Here is a 26,094-nt window from a genome sequence, read left to right as displayed (position 1 = left end):
CCGTTCCCGATTCCATTTTATGTTTTCATATGGTTGCAAACAAAACATAGAGCCACTGTGATTACGTTGTTCTTCCAATTTCCGTATTCTTACAAATGTTTTCTCTTTCGTAAAGCTGATCTGATCTTCCACTCTCACCTTTTTTGTACAGCTTGCTTCGTACGACATGCTCTCAGCTTTCCTCGTCTCTTCCAGGACGAGTGTTGGTGTTCGAATGTAGAAGACCCTGGTGGCCAGCCAGACACTGCTACAACTGCCATAGGTTTGGCCACGTAGGAAAAAACTTCCAAGGAAGAAGGCGCTGCAAAATATATGCAGAGGACCACCATTCCAAAGACAGCAAGTCTATGAGACAACCTAAGTGCGTGAATCCCAACGGGCCCCACACTGCATCATTTTCTGGATGCGTGCAGAAGAAAGCGGCCTCTCTTGAATACCGACACGACATTTTCTACGGTCGCACACAACAGGGCGGTGCACCGGAACCATACATGAATACGGTGATGCAATAAGCAAGAGAAGACCAAGACCAACATAAAACCACAGAATGCATTTCGACATCGCTGTTGAAGAAAAATTTACGTATTCGTGCACGAAATATTTTCTTCTGCTTGTCGGGATTATTACTAACTGAATGATACATGGTCACCTCCGCAGTATTGTTCGACGATGGTTTTCGCTAACAGATATAGAACGGCAGGCGCACGACATCAGCGACATTCAGGCTGCAAATAAATTGGAAATAAAATGCACAACGCATAAGATCTCTATGGAAGAAGCGGAGCTGTCGAGGCTAATCAGGCAAACGAGCGGCTATCATGGAACGTTATTGCGGCTTCGAGGGCAACACCAGCAGCGATTACTGATGACTGTCAGCGGAGCGACGGCACCAAGCGCTGTCGTTCAACTGCCGCCGTGGCGGAGGGGCAAGAGAACAACGGTGATTTGCAAGCGCGGCAAGGGCCGCCATTGCCGCAGCATGGCTTCGGAACCGATGAGCCTGTGAGCCAGCCTGGAGCCACCAGGGTCTTCTACATTCGAACACCAACACTCGTCCTGGAAGAGACGAGGAAAGCTGAGAGCATGTCGTACGAAGCAAGCTGTACTAAAAAAGGTGAGAGTGGAAGATCAGATCAGCTATACGAAAGAGAAAACATGCGCAGACTCCCTCAGCGAAGAAGAAGGCATTGAATGTGATGAAGAGACAGATTCTTGCAATGTTGTCACATATAAAAAAGAAAGAAGGTTCGAGAAAATTTCTGCGGTACTCCGACCAATTGAAGAACTGAAAACATCTTGGAAAGTCTCAAAAATCGTTGTCATAGAAAAAAGTAGGTTCTTTCGTAGTGAACAAAGACGGAAGTTTCTCACTCACTGTCAGTTCACCTTCCCCAGCCAAGAGTTTATTCTCATGTGTACAGGTGGATGGCTTACTAGTGAAGCCATTTATTCCGGAGTCATACATAAGCAATCTTAGCAAAATCAGCAACGTACCTCTAGAGTACACAGAAGAACAATTAACAGGATATTTAAGAGAGGCAAGAGTCACACCAGCCAGACGCCAGACCCATTACATACGTCGAGAAGATGGCACCGTGGAATCGCGCCCTGTGAGAAGCGTAATCCTGCAATTTCGCTATGACCGACTAATCCCAGAGCGAGTGTATCTTGGCTTCACTAGCCACCCAGTGGAGATATATCTGGTGCCAGCCAGACGCTGCTACAACCGCCAGAGGTTTGGCCACTTAGGGAAAAACTGCCAAGGAAGAAGGCGCTGCAAAATATATGCAGAGGACCACTATTCCAAAGACAGCAAGTCTATGAAACAACCTAAGTGCGCTAATTCCAACGGGCTCCACACTGCATCATTTTCTGGATGCGTACAGAAGAAAGCGGCCTCTCTTGAATACCGACCCGACATTTTCTACGGTCGCACACAGCAGGGTGGTGCACCTAAAAAATACATGAATACGGTGAACCCAGCGCAACCACATCGACCACAAGTGCCGATGACGTATTTCAATATTTTGTGCAAGTAATGCCAGCCTCTTCGAATAGCCCAGCTGAAGGACTAGAATTGTGCTCTCTCCCACAGAAAATTAAAAACAAAATTGGAAGTCTTCGCTGAAACAGGCTGTATAATCATAGTGTACGGTATGCCAATAGCCCACGTGTTCTTGATTAGCCGCAAAGAAAAGTGGGAGACGTGTAATATACGTAACGAACGCTGAGGAAAGTCTTGAGTGATACGGAGTGCGTTACGTGACTAGCTTTTCAAAGAGCAAAAAGCTAAATATGCAATATGTGCTGTGAGTAGCTGCAAAGACACGAACACAGCGTACGGCATTCGTTTTCGGGAATTATGTGTTCTGATCGAAATAGCGCGCACCGCACTACAGGCGTCCCGCTAGAACTGAAATCGCACGCTGGAAAGCTGGGACGTGTACGACCCAAAACGCCAGAAAACAAGAACGATAAAACGTTTCCGGAACGCATCGCGCTATGTCCAATTATCTTGATACAGTAAGAGTTTCTTGCAGGCTGCATACTGGCAAACCTGTTTTACTGCAATATAAATAGCTATCTCTGTTATCCGTTGATTTTAAGCATCCGTAAAGATGCAGCCAAGTGATATTCCGTTTGTAGCGATACGAATGTCACTACGGTTACAGCTGTTAGCGATGTGTTGGAAATTTCAAATACTTACACCGTGACTACAACAAAGGTAGAGGTGGTCTGTATTAAATAGGGAAACCTTGAATTGTTTCGCGGAGCATTGTTTTCTCGCGAGGAATTGACGAATATTAAATTGTCCTGTCTGTAAAAAGTAATTATCCCACTGTAGACTGACGACGGGTAGATTTCAAATGCGGGTTCTGGATATGAGGATTGCAAGAAAGTTTAGTGCATCGCGAACTGCTTTTTCTTTCATACAAAATTTGTAATTTTCTTAACAGATCATAGAGGCAACGCCTTAGTAGAGGTAAAACATTATTGTTTTAAGCTGGCCATATCGTTTGACGTGCGTGCTGACTGGCTTTCTGTACCCTCTTCATTCATTGATACCGATATTTCACGCAATGCGAGAAGCACACGCTCACATTTTCGCTTATGGAAATCATTCTGTGCACGCCATATTCACCTCTTTTCTAATGCACATATATCCACAAGGAGCATGGCAGACGAAGATTTCATATGAGTTCGCAAGTGCAAGTAGCTGTTGTACTCATCCAACTTTTTCAGATCTCGCGGTAGACCACAGAATCGTGTTATCCACGTATAGCATTCAATGACGTTTGAATAAAATTAATATAGCCTTGCTTCGTGCATCGTAACCGGGAAGTATTCCATGTTCATGTCACCCCGAAGCTAAACTCAATCATTATTATAGCAGCTAGAACTTACTATGGAACCGCTTTGAAATGGATATAAGCATAATTTCTGATACCATTGTTTTGGGTTCAATAGAAACGGGTAAACGAAGAAAGAAGACAAAAACGGTGTGGCGCACAAAGAAATAACTTCAAATACAGAACAAAACACTGAAAAAAAGTTCCGTATTGATGAAAAAAGAAATATAATTTGTTTTATAAAGACGGGAAGAAAATAGTATTTGGCCATATCACAGTGGAAGATAAACCATATAGTTGACGCTCTTGGCAAGAAAGGAATCAAGAAGAGCAAATATGTTAAATGGCCGGGTGAGCTAAAGTGACACACCAGAAGCTTTTCTTTTGATGTAGACAATCATTGCCAAAATGGCCGTTCAAATTGAGCTAGAGTTAAATCTGACAGAATCAGTTGAAAGCTTATACCCTACCCACACTATCTAGTGTAAGTAATTCAGACGCTGTAATCACATGTTGCAAACTAGAATAAATAGACGGTGCTTTTTCAAAGGACTGTAAAGTTGAACAAACGTGCAGGCGGGAAAAGAACGTTGACCCGCCTGAACTAGTTACAAGTAACGACCCTGACAAGAATTTTTCTGCTGTTTCTCTCCCCTATAAATCAAACCATGAAAAGTCACCGTCACACTTAGCATGGCGTGAGGCCGGAGTAGCTGTTGCTCCATATTGATATAACCAGAGCCAAAACACACACAGAACACAAGAAACGACAAGGACAAGTGCTGTCCTTGTTGCTTCTGCTTGTGTTTCCTGTCTGCTTTTGCGCTGGTTATATCAATATGTCATACTTAGCTCGGACACACCTTGAGCACATTTTCTTTTACCTACTGCTGTAGGTTAGCTATTTTTGGATAGCGTGTCTTGCGTGTCCTATATAATCGCATGTTCTTTCCTAAACACTTGATGTTTGCACTTTACAAGCCAAATTTATCCAAGCTAAACCCCTAGAAATGTGTGTTCTAGGTTGGCATTAGGTCATGACGGCGGTTGTAACTAACACTGCCTTGATATGGTTCCTGACCCCAGTTAAATTGTCTGTCTTAAGCGCATGTCTATAGCACAAATAATCTTTACTGATAAAAAGTATAAATGAAACGGAAGGGCTGTTTCTCTGTGACATCGTCGACTGAGTGTACAAAAATTGACGTATGTGCATTTACTGCACACTGAAGTGACTCTTATTGGTGCAGAATGCTTTCTTAAATTGTCTCTCGTTCTTCAGTAGAAAATAGCAAATACGACCAGAAGAAATACAGAAAAGATGACATTTACCTCAGTCCGGTTCTTCGCGGTATACATGTCTGAACACTCTCGGTGGTGGCTCTGAAGCAAACGAAGTCAATAGCACATACAAAAAAGGAAGACAGTTGCTTTTGGGAATATGAAATATATTCAGAGTGGCATAAAAGACTTTGCGAAGGTAAGAATATTGATATCTAAAATGACATTAGTTAGCTAACAACTATAATTTATAGCGAAATGTAGGTCTTAAAACACATCTCAGCATGTATCCTGGAAAAGGTTTTCTTCCTCGATTTCTGAAACGTACCAAGCTAGGAAATTGTTCTTCGCAAGGTTCACCTCAACAGTGCCTCCGTCTATGCGCGTAACGTAGGGGCAGGCAAGCTCCTCTAGTATGACGACCATTTTATTGGTTTACGTCACTCTGGCTTCGGAACCACTATTACCATAATTTTTTAAAGCCTGTCGCCAAACCGAGACAAGAAATCACTAAATTTCCGCAAAATATTGTTTCAATGTCTCTAAAATAGTCGCTAACACTTTTAGGCAATTTTTCGTCGCATACGTAGGTGCTTAGGAACGCTATAACGTATGCTAACGCGGCGTTAACAAATGTACCGAAATGGCTCACGTTTGTATAGGGTCCGTGTGAATTAATGATAAAACAGTTATTGCAAAAATTACATGCTGTACTGTAGTTACTATATAAGCTCCCTGTGAGTGGCGAATTAACAGTGAATTTACCCGCAGTTCAAAGTGGGCTATAACTTTACCAATATACTTACATAACAACGCACGATGACTGCTAAAATTCGGTATTTGTCCCCAGATTATGAGGTTCCGAATGCAGCACGATACACAAGAACGTAGGCAATCTGATTACCGTAGCCCACAAAGAAACTTGGTCCAGATTTTTCTTCAGGCTGTTCCAATTATCAAAGTTCCTGAAACGATGGTGAAATTCTGCACGACGCACAAGGTCGCATGTTACATGACGACGAGAATTATGTGACTTTTGCGGACGATAAGTACTACGCCACCGCCCCTTGATCGCCCTAGAACGCTCTTCGCAGTGCTAATTTGTCCAAAACTCGCACATCAAGGAAACAGCAAGTTTCGGCTCGTGTGAATAATGCCAGCCGCTCCTGTGTATACGCCTTTCTACAGTAAATCTACCTCTTTCTTCACATGGTGCCTCTTAAATCACACCATAACAATTATAAATATCCAACGATCGAACGTATTTAGTGACAGCACCGAACACGGAGTGCATTAAAATTAGTGAACATGCATTTTCACAGCACAATGTTAATGCTAACACAACCATTGCTTCATTGTGGTCTGAGAGCCTACACGTCATACAGCCAATATCGGCTGCTCGCATGCAGCTTTAGAATGATAAAGTGCGTTCTACGAAGTCATTTTTGAAGCAACCTTTTTAACTTTGAAGTAGCTAAAAGGTGGCTAACTGTTCTTTGAGGTCACTAAATAAAAAAAAGGTCGCCGGGCGCGAAATTAAAACATTTTAAGTAAACACCCACCAATGTCCCTAAGTGTAACAACAAAACCGATAAAATTGCAACACTATTTCGGACTGCCATAAACAAGGTCTTGCCTAACAAACTAGACAAACCAAGTTCAGCGCCCTGTGTATTATTGCTTAACGCTGTTGAATTCTTGTTTGCGCAGCAATCAACGGAAGCCTATTCGCACATTTGGCAGGATATCTTCACATCAACGCTGACTGAAACCAAGGGCGTACCAGGTATCAAACTGACATGACAGCCTGGGGCCATATCTTATTATTCATTTTTTAATCTCCGTCCTTGCTTCCTTGTCACTCGTAGATATTCGCATATTTTTACATGGCTTCCAAATTTCTCCCTGAATATCTAAAGGCGATTTCTTGACTGCCGCAAGCATAGCAGTTAGGAATTTTATTTTATTTTGTACTGGTTACACACCTCACATAATGCCCCTTCTAAACGTGAACTGTTGCTAGCCCTTCAAACCAGCCCGCTATCATATGAACGATGGGGGAATGATACGTTTATTGATCAGTTTCTTCATAGGTGGCATCGTCACGCAGGCACCGAACTTTATTGCCGTTGTATTCTGAAGCACCCTTTCACCGCTATCAGGACCAGAACTGTTGCGGCTCACCTTCCCTTTTCGCAAGCAAGCCAGTGGGCAACGTCGATGTAGTTGAAATCATCCGCAAAGACGATTACACGCATTATGCTAGCTTTAGGAGCAATAATCTTTTATTAAAATATCCGCCATCATTATCATGATCAGCCAATTTTTTTATGTGTGCGCGCTGCAGGACAAAAGCCTTTCCCAGCGATCTCCTATTGCCCCTGTCTTCCAACTTGCTCCTGCACATTTCCTAATTTCATCAACCCATCTAATTTTCTGCCATCCTCGACTTCGCTTCCCTTCAGCATTGGTACCCATTCTTTAATTATGATGCTTCACTAGCTATCTGCCCTACCCATTTCATGGCTTCCCTGCAAAATGTCTCCCTCTTCATGTCAACCAGAATATCGGCTATACCCGTTAGCTTTCTGATCTACACTACTCGCGTCCTGTCTCTTCACGTTACACCTAACATTTCTCGTTTCATCGCTTCTTGCGCAGTCCCTAACTGGTGCACGAGCTTCTTTGCTCATCTATTAGTTTCAGCCTCATCTGCTAGCACGGACAGAATGCAATAATTGCTTTCGAAAATATCCGTATGGGAGAAATAGAAGAACTGTACCTGTACACGTCCATAATTTACGTCGATATCTAGGGTATCATCAATAGCTTGCATTTTTCATATTTACACAATGTTTTGATACAAACGTAACACACAGGCGCATGGCAATTGCGAAGCGATTATTGCAGAGTCAGTTCCTCATTCATCTAGCAGTTCAAACACTAGAGCACTTAGCGTGAGTTAGCGAGGGCTTTGATTGTCGGTGAGGATGCTGGTTTTGACTTTGTCCACTGGCTGGTATTTACATAACAGCTCAGAGCATTCAGCGGCCCTGAGAGAAAAACGTAGTGGGCCATTGTGTTAGCACTCAGGTAACTACTTTTTACGAAATAAGAAGCTTCATAAATCGCACCACGGGTTCCTCAATTTTGCCTCAATCAAACGTAAACATAAAAATGCCGGAACCGTTAGTTTTGTAGCGTCGGGCTTCACTGTGGGATGCGGTTGCTGCACCTTGAAGAAATGAGTACGAACGTTTGTGCGAAGTTTAGATTAGGTAAGCGTCAAAAGCCTGCACCTTTATATTATTTTCGATCACTATATTATAGCAATTACAAGAATCACTGCATAGTTCATGGCCGTATAGTGTACGAGAAATAGCAAATACGTACCTGGCAATTATACTGGCCTCTCGACAACGCTAAGACAACAGAATAAAGTTTTCTTCGAGGCTATCTGTGGTACTAATGGTGGTGTTACTTCAGTTTCTTTTAAATGTGCGTGTATATAATGTGCATGTATAGATACTATCGAATTTTCTTGTTTCGTTTGGTTATATCAAGCCTGGCAGTATAGGAGCTACTGTGAATGCACCTCTGGGTTTGGTTTCTGTTTTATTTGTGCTGATGCTAGAATACCCCCGCCTCAGGGTTGTTTTGTGTGTTCGTCAGTATAGTTCGGCTACAAAGGAGCTCAATCATTAAAGAATGTGTAAGCCTACGTGCCTATTGCTTTGGTTTTGTATGTTCATCCTGTCAAAATTGAGTGTCAAACCGTGATTAACGCTTACATGTAGCCAGCAAAAGAAGAAATTGCTCTACGTTTGAAGAATTACTAATGCACTCTTGAAGAGGTGCTGATACGGATCGTTGCTTCGCTAAAGCTATACGAGTGTGCTCTTCATCACGTGCTCACAAAAAGTCGATTCTGGAAGATGACCAAGCTATTCATATGGAGAAAAGGTTTCCTTATGTCGCTGACTATGAACGTAGGCCATTTTCATCAGGGACCATAGAAGAGACCTTGTGGCGCACTTCTAACTTCCAAATGTTGCGTGTAACATTATTGGAAAACGCGTGCATGTTTTGCAATTTTTGTGTTCAGTAAACGCTCTCTTTAACAATATGTTCTTTCAAAACTACCCAGAATCACAAGAATTTTCAGGAAGAAGTATTTATACGAATGCCCAGAATGTTGTGCATCTTTCATAGCTAGCGCTTGTTTGTGAGTCTTACTAAATAAATGTTCCATTGTTGGTGCTTCTGTTTGTGGCCAATTGAACGCTTAACATCGCCAAAGTTATCAAAACACAAAGCTGTTATAGACGCTTGTCTTATAGGTAATTTCAATAAACAGATATCGAAATAAAAGGGCTCAGGCTTTATGTGTCCTTATTCTAGCGTAATAGACAATTCACGCTCAAAAGGAACTATTTATTGTTGTGGTGGATTGAAGACTGACAGAACTAAAAAAAAACATAGCGGGGGAGGAAGCGCAAGGAATGGATCGTTGCAACTTATTTATTGATAAATATAGGAATACAGGGCAGAAAAATAATGTTTTAACGACGTTCGGAAGCATAAGAACAAAGAAATGGTAAATCATAGTTGTCATATTTAGCCACTATGGTACCGGAATTTGGGAATAAAAGCTGGAATCGATATGTCCCACCATCCACGAAAAGCTTAAAGTAAGCCTCAAGTATTGTTTTGCTACTTCTCTAATTTTTCTAATTTCAACGCTTCCAAAACGCAGAGGTAATAAAACGTACGCCCTCGATAGTTTTGTTGGCCCGGCATTTATTGTGTGTGTGTGTGCTATTCAGAATACATTCGGCCTCTCCGGCCGTGAGTACGAGTGTTCCATGAGCCCTACGGTATCAATACCCTGTCTAGAAACAATGGCACTAAAAGAAGGCCTGCAGGCTCATCTCAGTTTATTTGGCAAAAGCCGCTGACGCCGCATCCTCTCGATAAGGCTGCCTGCTTTTGTAGGTTATCTTTGTCTCCTGATGATGAGCGGACATGTGCCGCTTGCCTGATTCCCTTACGCCAATTTCGTCTGGCACTCTAATCTGCTCATTGTAAACCGACGCACTGTATGTAAGTTGTTGATACTTCATGGTTGAACTAGGCAAAATTATGTCTCCTGAATCACAACTGCACCACAGTATAATGTATAATTTCATGCCTGATTTGGAATCATGTAGCCTCCGTCATGCGTATAAATTTTATGTATTCCGTGTAGCAGGTGAAGTGAAATTAATTTTTCACGTTGTATAACCGATAAACTCAGTTTGTTTGTGTTCATGTAACTTTGATCTTTTACTGCATTTCATACTGGCTACTTCAACTATAAGATGTCAACACCCTTTCTGATATCCCAGTAGAGATCGTGAGCCCAAACCGAATTGTTCATATTAGCCTACACATGGCCTTTCTTTACGAGTCACTTGTGCACTGCATAGCTGCAGTGTTCTTTAGCGCCTGTTACGAACGCAGACCTACGTAGACTTGAGCAGTCGTTAGGCACCACGAGACCGGAGCATACACTTGTAGTAATGGTAGAAGATGCCTCAAGTAGAATTCAAACGTATAACTTGTTTTAATATAGAATGCCTCACCACCAGTTGCCTCTGTTGATTCCGTAGTAACTGTCGAGAAACCGAAACGTTTGGAGGGGCAAAAATTGTGAATATCTTAAAGTTCACGAGTATTATATAGAAACGCTTGCTAGAACTACTATTGGGATTACTATAAAATTATGCGAGTACGTGGTGGAGACAAATTTTATCTGCAGACTTTGAGGCAGGAATCAGTAGACCTTCCTTTGTTCGGTCGTATGCAGTACTTCTAGGTCTGTTTCGCCGGCTCAGAAGTACTAGCATCCGTTCTGACCCTGACTCCGCAAAAAAATGGCACCCCCGCGGGGATGCTTTACATGCGCAAAATCTCCAACATCTGAAAAAGTTGGCCATGAGACACAATGTCCCTGTGGGGCTTTCAACACTTAGTAAGTTGTCAAAGCTTTGTGCCGTGTTTCGATACAAAAAATCAAGTTGTCACGCGAGGATAAACATGCTACAAGCCCTATCTCCGCTGCGACGTAGGTACCACGCATGATTTGCCTATCAGGATTAACATGGCCCCCTTCAGCCAAACCAGTTTGTGCTTTAATGACCGAACAAGGAAACACATCCTCTCGATTAAGAATGAAACTGGTTCAGACAAACATTTGCACTATGGCTGGTGTGGCTGTCTGCCGCACTACTTGAGCATTCTCATTCCCGGAAGAAAGTAGGGATACTGTGACACCAGTGCTAGTGGGAGTGACGGATACTGAGCGCGTTACCGTGGTAAAGCATGCGCTAGGGGGAGGGAGACGTAGGTGACCGCACGTCAAATCATGTAGACCATATCTTGAAGGATATCTGCGAAGGGTGCAAAGCTGCAGCAAGTAAAGATGGCTGGTCGATTCATGTGCGCTATCTTCGCCTAGCGTTGCAGGTCGCTTTATCTAGTCACGAAGAAGCGTTGAAGCGAGAAGCAGCATGGAGCGTTCGCTCCACCATGAGAGCGCTCTTCACCATGGCAGCCTTGTAAGCGTTCGCGGTGATCCAGCGAGATCTGTTCATGTCTGCCTATGGGCGCGTAACACGGTGCTTGGGACTTTAATTAGTGATGTAATATTTACTTCGATTTACATCGCCGATATTACTACAAACCGCTTAATTGCGGTAGTTGTCTAACATTTTGCTATAGTGATCAATGCTTAGCCTTGGGGGCGAAAGTGCGACCATTTTTATTTAGCTTCCTTTGCTACGTTTCTCTGCTAACTTCCTGCATAAAGCACACCCGAGAAAGCAAAAATAAACGAGTAGAGGATCACAGTGCGATAAATGTTCTTCCTGTTTTGCGCTCTCGTCTCTGTGCTGTACGATGCGCTGATAGCCGATGTATACTCGGAATTGCTACTCACCCCGAACAGTTCCTTACTAAGTTGCTGCTTTTGGTAATACATCGAGGTTACAAAAAGAACGGTCCTTTTTCATTAGTTAGGAGAGAGACTTAATGCAAAGCTGGCTAATTGAACATCGCATGCAGTTGGGCGTAAGGTGGCCCTGGACACAATTTTTGCAGGAATAAATAGTCAGAAACATGCACACCAACCTCCAGAACGGTATGAACTCCTTTAACAGCGTTGCACTGCTTCGAGCAGTCAACCACACGCTATATCATGACCCAGTCGCAAAGGGAGATTCTGACGTTTAATGCACAGCATAACGTGTTATGATGTACTGGCAACATTCATTCGTGGAATCAGTGTTACCTTGACAACAATATGTGCTGTTTCATTTATTGCTTCTCATCTTATATCTACTAGAGCATCTTAGTTTTGGTGGGCATGTCTCCAGGCATGTGTTTTATGCGTTCTATAGTTTCAGCAATGACGAAATGAAATTACTGGCTACTGGTAAACTGTTTTTTTTTTAAGAATCTCTGTTCTTTATTTTGTGCAATATGCTTCGTTACTACTACGGAAACGGAGAGAAAGCTAACCACTCTGTCCCCACGTCGCGGACAATTTTTGGAGATTGTAACCATGCTGCTTCTGGAGCACGATGCCAGAAGTAATAAGTTGCTATTCCGAATACCAGCTCCATGCCTTAGATACGCGTGTCAACGTATGCACGGAGCTTCCTTCTCAGACAAGGACAACCACTGCTTTATTTTTCGTTTGAGATCAGGGTTGAATTCATACACGGTTTAAATTTAACCGCTGCTTTTTTTCGTTTCATCTCAGGGTTGGATTCATACACGGTAAAGTTCGTACGTTGAGGTTTCGATTAAGTTCCTACCTAAAGTTTCGTTCTGGCGCATTCCTCGGGTTACATTTGTTATCTGTTCGACGCCCTGTATCAACATTTTTATGTTAATGTTTGTATCGGTCAAAACCGAACGCCAGCATACTCTATGTCACAGGACTAGCACAGAGAGCTCTGACAGCGGTGGGTTCAGGTGGCAATCTATGAGAAAATATTGGTTGCTTCTACAGCTACATTCAGTTTACTCGACGAGAAACCACTACCACTTTGATGCTCTGGAAGTTAACACGCGTATAGTAATATACTTTCTGTTCAAATCGAGAATTTTCAATTAAGAAGTATGCGATGTTTTTCGTTCCAGTGCACATTGGCCGCAGATGTTTTCTGCTGTGGAGCTTACTCACGTGAGCTGTCCGGCCATCCGGATGTACTTCCCGATGTCAAAGACGTTGCAGACATCCCGCTTGGGTCGACTGCTGAGCGAATACAAACGTGCGTGTTAAGTCTCTTACATGCAGGAAGATAAACCACGAATATAATGCAATGCTATTGGCAAATATTTCACAGTGAAATGCGTTTCGCATAATAGAATTAACAAAAACAATCTTTCTACAGTGATAAGATAAGAACAAAATAGCAGCTTTCACAAATAAAAGAAAAAAATAGCAGACATAATTGGTAACGATTCGAGGCAGACCACTTTTGTTAGGAAGCTAGTCAGAGTATTTAAAATTTCTCCGCACAATTAAGTCTGGAAGATGCTCATTTGTCAGGTGTAGCTCGCTCTCAGTGGGACAACTGAGACGACCCGCTGTTTACGCGTATATGAATGCCTATAGTGCCGCAAGCAGTTGACCTGCCATACACATTCTGTGTTGATAATATTTAGAAAATTTTATTATACTCGTTTACAAATCATTAAATCTTTGCAACTGAGGAGTAAACTAAACAAACCCATGAACTAGATGGTATGGAATTATGCACAGTACAGGACAAGCGAATCGCAAAGAAGGACAAAAAGACCCAGGCACCGTATATCTTATTTCCCCCAGTGCCCATGTGTGCCCGATGCTCTTCTTTTGTCCACGGTATGTTAAAGGTAGAGAGCAGCCTGACTTAATTGCATTCTCAAACAACTTCTATATCACGATTAGTACGTTCTGGAACGAGCAGCTAGATTTGCTTCTAGTTTGATCAGTTTTATCTATAAATGCTAAAAAAAAATTATACAGGAATGGCTCGCGGACCCGAAAGACATTTTAACCTCTGGAAAGCCTCCCCCTGAACGGCAAAGAGCGCAAAATACGCGAAACTTGAAGACGCACCTGCCAGATGGACAGAGAGAGGAGAAGAGGAGGAAAAGTTTTGAGTGCCATCGAGGGCCAATCTGCGATAAGGAGAGGCATTAGAAACCGTCGAACAGACAATGATTGCTCAGATTGGTTGCTGCGAGGCTTCCACTTATGTAAACGGTTTGAAACGCTGGAGGACGAAGCAATGGTGACTAGAAAACGGGATGGATGATGAACGAGGCTGCATATCCAAAAGTCCATAGGACAGTTTACCGCATAGTCAGATATAAGAAAACAAGGCAGAATTCTTATGGGCTAGGAGAATGTGAGTTCAACATTGTGGCAATGAGGAGAGGGAGCGAGTGAATATTTCTCAGTCCACGAAGGGCGCGTTTCAGGAAGGCGTCTAGAAACATCATGGGAATATCGAAACGCCTGAGCGACGTGCTGCGCATTTGGAAGCACTGATTGGCAAAGCGCGAACCCCTAGAAAACCATACGACTCAAAAATGAGTGCTGAGTCTTAGCAGGTGTAGGTCACAAAAAGAATAAGTAGGGCATACTCCTCAAGATGTCTGTGTGTAGCGTGTGTATTTCACACCCGTGAAACTTAAGCACATGGCATTGACCAAAGCTGGTAGTGGCTGATGTGGTTCTTGAAATAAAACAATGAGGTTAAATAACCTGTAAAATGACAAAAGACAACAACAACATCATATTAATATCAAACGAATCCCCCATAAACAAACCAATGGGGATTCCACCTAAGGTTTCGTATTTCTCTCAATCAAGTATTCCACGAGAGGCCCCCGATAGTATTGTTGCTTCTTTCACCGATCATTCAAGGTGTTCACTCTAGCTTTTAAACGTTGTGCAAGTTTAATTTATTTGAACTTTTTTTGTTGTTGCTGCGGTGTTTACACGGTTCATTACCTTGATGAACAGATTAGCAGAACGAAGGCAGATTAGCTACAGTGGGCAGAGTGAAGACAGGGAAGCTACAGTGGATATAAAAGAGCAATGTTCTTTTACTACGGTCCACAAAATCAAGCTTGATTACTGTGTGCATAGCCTCTCGATACGTCAAATAAATCGCATACTTCAAGGAAGAAACCAGTCAAAAAACACAGAGGACAAGAGGAGAAGTTCCCACCACAACGATTGGACTATCAACTGAGCTTTATTAGAATCGGTGTAGTCCCAGCAAGGCCGAGCAAGGCAGGACTACACCGATTCTAATAAAGCTCAGTTGATAGTCCAGTCGTTGTGGTGTGAACTTCTCCTCTTGATTTTGTGTTTTTTTGAGTGGTTTTTTCCTTCAAGGATGCACCAACTGGCCCGGATTTCAACCCTTCTGTAAATCGCATATCCAGCCCTGCTATTGGACGGCGACGACCTCGCCCATGATCCGCTGACAACCGAACAGAAGACTGGTGCCTTACCAATTCCTGAGGAACTGCTAGAACTGTAGTCGTCACTGTAAATCCTTATTTGGTAGAATTCTTCAGGGCATTTTTGCAGTTGTTGTTGTTTCCTCAACACGTGGCTCGTACACATCAGGGGGATTGGCCACACTGGATGGATTGAAACCTACTCCCAACAACATACAAAAGGGCTATAGGCAAACATTTTAAACCAAGTATTTGGCAACTATATGATAGCACAGATGCTACTGGCACATAGCATTCCTATTATTTTCTATTATTGGACATTCCACGCGCCTTTACTGTCGTAGATTGACTATTAAGCATTTTTGCGGTTACTTTTTTAGAACGCTGGCAAGGTAAAATTGATGATACCGTGCAAATTGGAAAAGAAACTATATATAATTGCAATATATTGGCGAAATAAGATGTCGTCGTAATTGATTTAGAGCTATCCTACACAACGCCATGAAACTATGTACGGACGTGAGCGTGGGGACAAAATAAGACTTCATTACCGGACGAGGATGTCTATAAGTAAACCTAGAGTTTTTTTTTACATGTCTACTAGATGCCATGGAACTTACGAACGTAAATGTTGACTTAGCATCGAACGGGCTGGCAAGATGCCTAAACGTCTCGGCATGCAGAGCTGATATTGCGTTACGGCAGGGAGACCATGGAGGGAGCCGCACAAACATTACTAGCTGCCGCTGGTTGTGTGCGCTGTGGTGACATGGTGGCACACTCGAAATGCTATGCATGTGTCGAGGTTTGTAAGTCAAGAGGTACAAATTTTCCAAAGGCATTTTACGACTCGGAATATGACTTCAGAAGTTGGCCACAGGTGGCGCGACGTATAACAGTGCAGCAGAAGAACGGAAAGCTGGGCGAGTCGGTACCTATTCATATCCATGCTTTTGGTGACACACGAAACACACGGATGAAGAGAAAGGACTAGACGAACCCTGTGCAAACTCTCAACTAGTAATATTAAGGAAGGTACTTTATCATTATTCTTTTTTTTGCTCCAGCACAGCTTCGTTGAAATAGTCTAGTATTGGCCGCTGCTGTGGGAGGCACACAAATGCTGCCGCCAATTTCTTACCGGTGAAATAGGCGCAAGCACGCCTCGCGGCCTGGTGCTCGGCAACTACAGGAGCTTGAGACACTTGAAAGGGCGTTCACCTACTGAATTTGGCGTCATGAGACCACAACGAAGGCACCAAATAAAACAACGGACAAAGGAAGGCGACATGGAACAACCACGTAGGCACACTAACAACTCACGTGCTCGGTCATAGACCGCCAGACTTCGTTTTATGAAAAATCGTGTGCTACAAGTCCACCGCCCATGCGCACAGCTGCAAGAAAGGAATCAATTATTCCTTCTGAGTACAGTTAGCCGCAAGAATTATTGCTACTACGGCTGCGTGGTTCACGTAAATAGCTCGGCAACGTGCTGGCGGTCAGAGCGGCTCACCTTGAACTGAGTTTGGCGTTACTCTTGCAAAGTCCGCTTCATTTGTGCGAATTAGTGAGAAGAACGGCTTTCGCTTAATATTGAAATTAGCTTTTAAAGTAATGTTTTCATAAATGTTTTGTAATTGTAAAGCATTACTTGTCAAAGCGATGCCTAAGTTAATTGCTGAAGTAATATTTCGCAAAGAGACGAGACAACACGTGCTCGGCAACCTGCATGCTTGAGTCTTTCTTCTTGGCTGGACGAATTATGCAGGTTTCCAAGCTTCAGTTATCGCGTCTTTGTGAACGATTACTTCAATAATCAAAGCAGAGAAGGAAGTGTCAAACAAAAGAATGTGAAAAAAAGACCTGAACATGTGATCCCGTACCTCCACAAGGTATCATACAATCTCCAGAAATTCGCATGTAAATGTAGTTTTTTCCTGCACTTTGAAAGTTGTCATCACTGTACAATCTGAAGAGCACTAGTAAAGTATGCATTGCGAGACAAACCTCCAGACCAAATACACCGTATGCACGTCTGGGGAAGACCCTTTAGGATATATGTAAGCCACAACCACATGTACGCTCCAGTTGTGTTAACGCCAACAGGCTCGTTCCAATGACGGCCCCGTGCTGATGATGATGATTGCCAGCGATGGGACATACACACAACGGGGGGATAGGCCTAGAAGCAGGGGGTACATACCTTGGCGATGCCTACCGGCTCTTCGAGATGGTCGATTGGTGTTGGTAGTTATCATTGGGATTATGGCCCGCAACCGAAACGGCGATCAGCCAAGACGTGGGTCCGTGTGTTGATATGACAATAATTTCTATTCTATGGCACATACCCACAGCGTGGATTCGCGAAGAAGGTGGCAGTACATATCGTCCCATCAGCAACATGCTCTTTGAGATGATAGCAGCGTGTCGATAATTTGGTTTTATAGAATGGCACACACTCACAAGAGGGAGTTGACCAAGAAGGCGGCGGTACAATGGCACATGCTCACAAGTGCAGTTGGCCCAAGGCGTGGTACAATGGCAAATGCTCACAACGGAGAGTTAAGGAAGAAATGGCGATGTTCCCTATGCTCGTCTTTAAAGGAAGCGAATTTCCTCCCTCATACATGGAAGGACCTGATTCTCCCACTTCAAAACCAACATGGCCGACTCCATGCATGCGAAGCGATGGATGCGACTAGGCCTACAAACTGTGCTAGTTCGCAGCTGGAAAATAACGTGCGCGTCATGATCATAGTGTACGTTACTGACATTTGCAAAAAGGAAAAAAAGAATCTCGCTAAGCTTTCTTTGGCGCATGCAAGGAACCAGCTGCAAGTACGACACGATTTTCTTGCGATGCCTTCCTCTCGACTGCCACGCTTATCAACCACCGTTGACGGCCAGCTGATCATGTCAATAACGCGAGGGGAGCGTCGCTATAACCACTGTCGAAGCGTGAAAAGGAATGCGATCGCTAGCACATCGCGGCGTTGAACTTATGTTAACACAAGGATATCTATACACCTATCCGTCACACACACACACACACACACACACGCGCGCGCACACACACACACGCTTATCTAAACAACGCGCTTAGCACCACCTGGAGAGGCTTCAAATTACCAAACCGTATATCTTCTGCGCGGCCTGACAGATGGCGCTAAAAGCTAACGAAAAAAATGGGGATGCCTCAGAACACGCATCTATAAAGCGAGATATAAGAAGGAAGAAGAAGAGTGTTCTTCCTGCGGTAAAGCTAGGGAAACTATGTAGCATGTTTTATTAGAATGTGAAGACGTCTACCCAGCGGTCGATTTAGGCACCACTGGCCTCCTTGAAGCCCTTGGGTTAAGCGAGAGCAGTGGGAACTTAAACATGTCCGCGATAGGCATTAGGAAGGGGCGATTGGAGGATGGATGAAAGAGAAGTAGGGAAAGAACAAAAACGGAGGCGTACAAAAGCACAGTTCGCAATAGCGGATCAGAAAATTTGGTTGTGCAAGTTCTTAATGCTTTTTTTATTGTTTAATATAGGTAGGACATTAGGCAGTATAATAGCAAGAGCTTGCTGGCGCAACCCACCGCCCCGTTCCAAAGGGGACGCTCGTAACATCTATCCATCCATCCATCCATCCAACAAAAAGAAGCTGCCGCTTTACTGTGCACTTTCCGCTCGGAAAAGTCACGACCAAGCAACACACAACACTTTGACAACCTTACTATGCACAACAGAGCAAAACGGATCACTTCCATACAGACTGCGCAGAGCAGAGCAACCACAAACATGCAACTCATACACAAACACTGCTCGGGCTGCGTGCATCCGTATACATTTCATCCGTCTTATAGACCGTTTTACTGACGGCGCCGCCTTTTCGCGATCCCAGCGCCGTCTATCGTCCGGCGCCACGCTGGTATGTGGGATCGCGCTGGAGAGGGCGCGGCGAACGTGCTGTTGACGACGAGTGGCAGGTTTTCGCGCATTCCCGAGAAGTGTCAACAACTTGTTCGGATTGAGAAACTTCATAGCGTGTCGTCACCAAGCGTTTAGCTTCGATATAGCCGCAATAGCGAACGGCGACGGGCCTAGAGGCGCTCCCGCAGCTCTGCCCACGATCGAAATAGGACGCGAGCGAAGTCTGAACATTGTCGATACGTAATGTATACATGTAACGTGTTATAATTGTATGTCTAGCTTCGAACTCTACTAAGGTATCACTGAGGCAACAAGAATCAGAGGTGTCGCTATGTGTCATGCGCTGTGCCGCACCAGCGTACGTCCTAATCCAGCTAACTGTAAGAACTGTAAGATAACTGGATCAAAAGGGCTGTTAACATGGATGAAATGAGTTTATCATAGTGGCCGCGAATACTCCACGATGAACCAGACGCACGCGACGCATTCAAAGATTATGCGCACTCTTAAGTCTCGAATGGTGCCTGTGCGTGCAGAGAAAACCGAAAAACGAACAACTACTGTTTCCAACAGCAACTTTATTTTCTGCAGTAACACAGCGCGCGACGAGCGGCGTCGACAGCTTGCCGGCGTCATTCGGAAGCACGGAATTGAGCCCATGTGAAATACAGGGCCGGCCGGCACACGGTAGACATGGCTTTGGTTACAGAATGGAAAAGAACACTCCTTCATTTCATTTAGTCGGCTGTACTGTTTTCATAATACGTTCTCTGTCAACGTTCTGTAGAACATTGCTTGCCAAGCATGATAATCTTAGAACCCGTTTGAATAGAACAAGTTTAATGTGCGTGTACGAGGTAATGGTTTACTTTCTCCATTCGCTATAGTTGACCGACTCAGATACGCACCTTTCACTTTTCAGTTTGATCATAGGTGCCGAGTTCCAAGTTCATCGCCGAGTGCTCATTTGGAACAGAACCTTCCGAACATACACGAGATGGCATAAAGTCCTTTCTGTTTATGCTAGAAATACAAAGCGGACGCTTCTCTGCTCTCGCAGCTACGGTGTCCACGAAGTCGCCGCGGCTGAAGATGCACTTCATGCTTGCTTCCGAAAGTCATTTTTGCAACTTAATATAGCAGAGTCCTAGCCCGTCGACGTTGAGTCATGTGACCTCGCAGAAATCCCAGACAGAACACGTTAGAATCGCACTAATTCGCAATTACACCGCTACCTTTCCAAGCTGGCATTCCGGGAAGCGGAATCCGCACATACCAGTGCGAGGAGGAGAGCGGCGCAGGGCACTGGTTAGAGGCTACGTTCCTCCTCGCCGATAAAACAGTCTAGATAGCCATGATGTTTCCACCTGTATTCTACACTCTAAGAACAGTTTACACCCTTTGGCTTGCCCCTTCTGCCACACAAGAATAATCGTCATCTGCCTTGATGCGTTTCCTTTCTTTATCGCTGCAAGCCCGGAACTTTCCAGTGACGAACGGCACGCGCGTTATCAGAAGGGGCGCTCCAAAGGGTGTAAACTGTTCTATGCTGATAACGCGCGTGCCATTCGTTACTGGAAGGTTCTGGGCTCGCAGCGATAAAGAAAGGAAACGCATCAAGGCAGATGACGATAATCTTTGTGTGGCAGAAGGGGCAAGCCAAAGGGTGCAAACTGTTCTTAGAGTGTAGTGCCTGTGACTTTCTGTTATACGTAACTCAGCAATAAACTTCCCAACTATACATGCTTGGGTATAGTCAACTGATAGGCACGGTGAACCCACACAGATCTTCTTATGAAACCGCACTATAATGCATGCTCTTTGAGCAGCACCTTTCAATTATCAACACGGCGGTGACGGCGACCTAGGCCTTTCACTTCGAAGCCGCAGCGTATGGCGTTCAAGAACCGCTGGCGCTTGAAAAATACATTCTATTGAGATCGCCTCAACGTTTTCTCGCCTAACTTCATACAGAAATGGCAAACAGCTATCTGCGCCGTCCATACGCCGCTGCAAAGCGGGTACGTGCGAGCCGACGTTTTAAGCCGGCGCCAATCACATGGTTGACGTGACTGGCCCCGCTTATCATTGACGATAACAGAAGGCTAACTGCTGATCTCTTTTGTGTTATAACCATCTCAAGGAGAGTCGCGGTAACGAAGATTGTTGCGATACAGTCTGCTAGGCTACAACTACTATAACCATGTATACACTCTAAGAACAGTTTACACCCTTTGGCTTGTCCCTTCTGCCACACAAAAATAATCGTCATCTGCCTTGATGCGTTTCCTTTCTTTATCGCTGCGAGCCCAGAACTTTCCAGTAACGAATGGCACGCGCGTTATCAGCATAGAACAGTTTACACCCTTTGGAGTGCCCCTTCTGATAACGCGCGTGCCGTTCGTCACTGGAAAGTTCCGGGCTTGCAGCGATAAAGAAAGCAAACGCATCAAGGCAGATGATTATTTTTGTGTGGCAGAAGGGGCAAGCCAAAGGGTGTAAACTGTTCTTAGAGTGTAGCGTAAATACAGTGGCTGAAGCGTAACTGTCGTGGCAAGTGGCCGGGAAGGACAGCTCCGAATTTGCAGTATGCCGTCTCTCTCCGAGCGCCTCTTATGCAAAGCTGTGTATGTGCCGTGCTAGCCGTGCTTTCTGCTACAGAGAGGGTGGTTTCGCTTCGCACCGACGTAGGAATTCGACAGTGCCCTGCAGTTTTCTAGAATCCCGGCACTCGACCCAGTGCACAACGCTGCCGCACACACGTGTGTCCCATTAGCTTGGTCTCCCGTTCACGCCTGGGCATATCCGGTTGCCCAGCATACCTTGTGCCTTTCAATAGGCTTTTCCTACTTTGTAGGTTCAATTGTTCCTGTACATGTTATCTTCGAGGTCGTCTCCTTTTCTTCATATAGACGCCGACAGCCGTACATATTAAGAAAAATCCCGGGGAAGACAGGAGTAACTGGGCAGTTAGTCCTAAAAAGGTGTTTTCGTCCCTCAAGGGACTAACTGCATGAGTGTCCGTGCCGTGCGCAAAATTCGGAGATTAAGTGTTTAGTCCCTGCTCGGAAAGAGAGCAACAGGAGGACGAACGACAACAGTTACTCCCCATGCACTCCGCTGCTTTCGCCCGTTAAGTGGATCGTTGCTGCAAAAACAGTATTGTCTATGAATCGTGAATAGTTCGAAGTTCGTGTATTTTCTATTGAACTACATGCAAAGCAGCACTTTGCCTCTTCGTGAGAAAATTGCGTGAAATTTAAAAGCTGGAATGTGAAAAGCCATGCCCTTCGTGAGCACAACATAAGTGAGGGATACACATTAAACACGAAGACATTGATAGACTGAAAGATTTTGCTGGTCAATAGCACCTAAGTTCCTTCAGTTCCAAGGAGATTACGAACTTAACTGAAGCGATGTGTAGCTCAAACGTGGCACACTAAGCGACATCAAAATTGTCATTCTCTGTCGTCTTGGTTGCCCCGTTTGAGCTCGCTACACGTATACATCGCGTAGGGCCTCAGATTAAATCACCCTAAGAATACTTGGGCAGATTTCGCACTCGCTTAAGGTTGACCCCGCACAGCGTCCACAAAATGCCAACTCGGTTTTATACTGCCGCACCTGCGTTCCAATGCACCTGTCTCACTATGTATATATATATATATATATATATATATATATACCGACTCGTCAACCTAGTTGCCGTGGTGGAGTTTGTGAACATCCCAAAAGAACACGGAGTCATGGCAACCCAAGAAGATGTGCTCAATAGTTTCAGGCTTCTTACATATGATGAAGTTCACAGACCACGGATGAAGCAAGGAGAGTACCAGAATGCAATTAAACAAGAACTCTGAAGAAAGAACCGCCGTTAAGTCCTTTCGGTATTCGGTTCTTACCAGGCGCAGGCACAGGGGAGTGCTGGCTGACTTGATGGTGCTTTGGGGTATGAAGAGCGTGTGGAAAACCCATATGGATGTCAGGAATGTCCGCGTATATGAAAGGTCTACGAGAGAATACCTAAGTGTAAGTCTTAGGTACACGCGTGATGCCCGTGCAGTCTCGACGTACAGTCTCTCCAAACGATGTAATATTTTTTTTTCTGCACCAAGTGACCTACTTTGTACGCGTATACGTGGTGTTATAATGAAGGTAATAAAGAGAAAAAAAAGGTTGCCCTGGTGCAGTGGTTACAGTACCTGACTTGTAAGCGCCAGGACGTGAGTTCATATCGTGCTTTCGGGCACTTTTGTTTCAGCTCAGTAATTTGTTTCATTAGGGTATAAATGCGTGATTTCACTAATTCCACCTTTGCGGGGCGTCGGAAATAATGACCGTAACTCCCTTGAGGAGTACCTGAAAAGATGAACTGTTAGTCCTCCAAAGAGTAACGGCATGGGGAGCAATAGTTCATCCCCTCGCAGTTACCCCTAAAGGGAGGACTGATTGTGGCAGATCAGTTCCTCCCCAAAAGGAGTAACCTCAATACCCTATTTTCTCCTTTTCTTCTTAGAGTGTATGTGCAAAACTGCAACGTGGAACTCGGCTAATTATGAAAACTTTTTCAAATTTATTTCTGGATACTTTTTGTAAGGACGTTTCCTTGTACCCCGCCTTCTAGGAAATAGATTTTCTCTATTGTTGGTCGGTGCTTCCTGTCTCTGTAGTGTCGTGAACGCTGCACTATGCATCACGGAGAAGCCGCCGCTGGCTGGCGGAGACGCGGAAGAACCGGCACGTAAGTGACGCGGGATACACAGTTGTATATGTGGCTGCATCGTGCGCTCGAGCGCCTCCTTCCTCTGGCGGCATAGTTTGTGTTCCAGCTGTGGGTTTGACGGCGTCGCTTGCGGCGGTGATGCGCTCACACCGTCCAGCTAAGTGTGGACGGCGCTATAGTAAACGTATTTTGCTTGCGCTTCAAAACCGCCGCGGATGGCGCTTCAAACCGACCAAAAATGTATGCATTTGAGGTAGCTTAACCTTCTCCTCATCCTAATTTCGCGCATCAAAACGAGATAGGCAGGCTCATACCTGCGGCCTGAAGGAGGAAAACTGCTAGTTCCTCCTTTCTGTTCTCATTTTGATCACCCTGTATGGGTCGCATAAAGCGGAATGACCAGTCGAGCTCAGGCAGAAAAAAGATATTGTGTTCACACAATAGAAAAAAACATATATGAAGGCACCAGAAGTCGCAGAAGCAAGCCTTCTGCAAAATTCTGCATTGCATTGCAGCTCCTACACGTACCAGGAATCAATCGCACAGAGGTAAGCACGTTAGATTATGTTAAATACGCGAAAGACAAAAAGAAACTTCCTTTGCGCGGAATAAAATCGCACTGTCTTCTCACGTGGTTCGGTGAAGGCTCGGAAGCTTTCAGAAACTTGAAACACAAAAATTATTATAAGATTGTGCGCGGCAACTGTACGCGCCACTCACGTTTACACGCAAAAAATCTAAGCACCCAATATTCAACTGTCTGTGCGTCCGAATAACCAGCGTCGCCCGAAGGTCTGACGAGCACACAGAAGCAAGACAAAGTCAACAATTACGCGATTGAGAAAGATGTGCCTCTTGCGCAAGTGCTATGGCGTAGACTGGCATGGAAGCTGGTCAGGGGGTCGCTTGGACACTCTGCGGAAGTATTCGACGATGTCGTCGAACCTTTGCTTGCCCGCGATGGGAGAACTCCCAAAGGTGCACTTTTTCTCCCAATCCTCGCATTCCAGGTCGTATAAGGCCAAACCAAACGTCACGACATCATAGTCACGCCTGAGCATGCAGTACTGAAATGAGAAAAAGGAATAAGAGTGGTAAGTTACGACGACCAAACGACCTTAGCCAATCAACGTTGGCTGAATATGCTACAGTAACGCAGAACTTGAATTTAATCACAACAACGTGAAAATTAAGCTGAAAAAGAAAAACTTAGGCAGAACTAGCTGTTACATGGGCCGCTATTTTGTAGCGATGCCTTATGCCTTATTCTATGCTATTCTTATCATCCACCACACACGGCCGCCCGATCCCGTTGATAATGTGGGCAGACCGTCGCTCTGACCACTGGCCGAGCGCGAAAAGTCTGAAAAAGAATAGAATCGGAAAAGGCATCGCTACAATATACCGGCCATGTTCTATTGTAACGTCGAACTATTGCGCAAAAGGTAGGTGACAGTGACTGAAAAAATGACTGGGAAATCCATAAAGCTTGTATTCTTTATAGAGGCTTCTTACTAACGTTCTACAGCAAAAATTATTTTCTCTAAAACATTCACCGACGATTGCGACACCCCCTAATGCGAAATTTGAGCAACCTGCCGTGGTTGCTTAGTGGCTATGGTGTTGTGCTGCTGAACACGAAGTTGCGCCATATTATTCCGGCCACGGTGGCCCCACTACGATGGGGGCGAAATGCGAAAATACCCGTCTACTTAGATTTAGCAGCAGGTTAAAGAATCACAGGCGGTCCATATTTGCGGAGTTCCCCCCTACGGCGTGCCTCATAATCAGATCGTGGTTTCGACAAGAAATTTATTTAGTTGAATTTCAGGGCAGCTCTATACGCGTTTTTATTTCGCGACTTCTTGGCTGTCACGGATAATCTGTCTCGTGCGGCACGTTGGAAACAGAGCGAAATTAGGCGCGACTGCTTCGCTAATCGTGAGGCAGCAAGAGGCAGTGCGTGGGCAACGTGTGGACGCGATTCACAGCTGCCGCCGCATACATATATCCACACATACAGCGTTTTGTTTCCATATATGATATTGGTGGCGTCATCGGGGAACAGACGACGCATGCTACTCTGGCGCCATCTTGTAGTCATCGTCGCCACAGAGCCAGTCTTGCCCATCACTACGCTTTTCTCCTCACGTTTTCGACAAACCCTCCTCCTCCGCTTTCCTCCTCGCGTTTTCTTCGCTATGGCCGTGTTTCATCCGCAGTTTGCTTTCGCTCTTCCATCATTTGCTGTGATCGTTCGCTCGTTTACACCGAAGACGCCAACGCCCACGCTTGCCTCAGGAACGG

The 26,094-nt window shown here is 44.6% G+C and overlaps 1 protein-coding gene across 1 annotated transcript in view; it reads right to left on the bottom strand.

Annotated features, from left to right (window-relative positions):
* Window positions 1–23,805: 23,805 nt before the first annotated feature.
* Window positions 23,806–26,094, bottom strand: part of LOC142576024 (uncharacterized) — a 46,709-nt gene continuing 44,420 nt past the window's right edge. The window contains exon 10 of the mRNA XM_075685906.1: window positions 23,806–24,854. Coding sequence (XP_075542021.1) covers window positions 24,654–24,854 — 201 coding nt within the window. The 3' untranslated portion in view covers window positions 23,806–24,653. The remainder of the gene's footprint in view (window positions 24,855–26,094) is intronic.

This window comes from Dermacentor variabilis, chromosome 3 (genome assembly GCF_050947875.1).
Source record: "Dermacentor variabilis isolate Ectoservices chromosome 3, ASM5094787v1, whole genome shotgun sequence".
Taxonomy (NCBI): Eukaryota; Metazoa; Arthropoda; class Arachnida; order Ixodida; family Ixodidae; genus Dermacentor; species Dermacentor variabilis.
The sequence above is the reverse complement of the archived record's forward strand: the minus strand, read 5'-3'. Positions and strand labels throughout refer to the sequence as shown.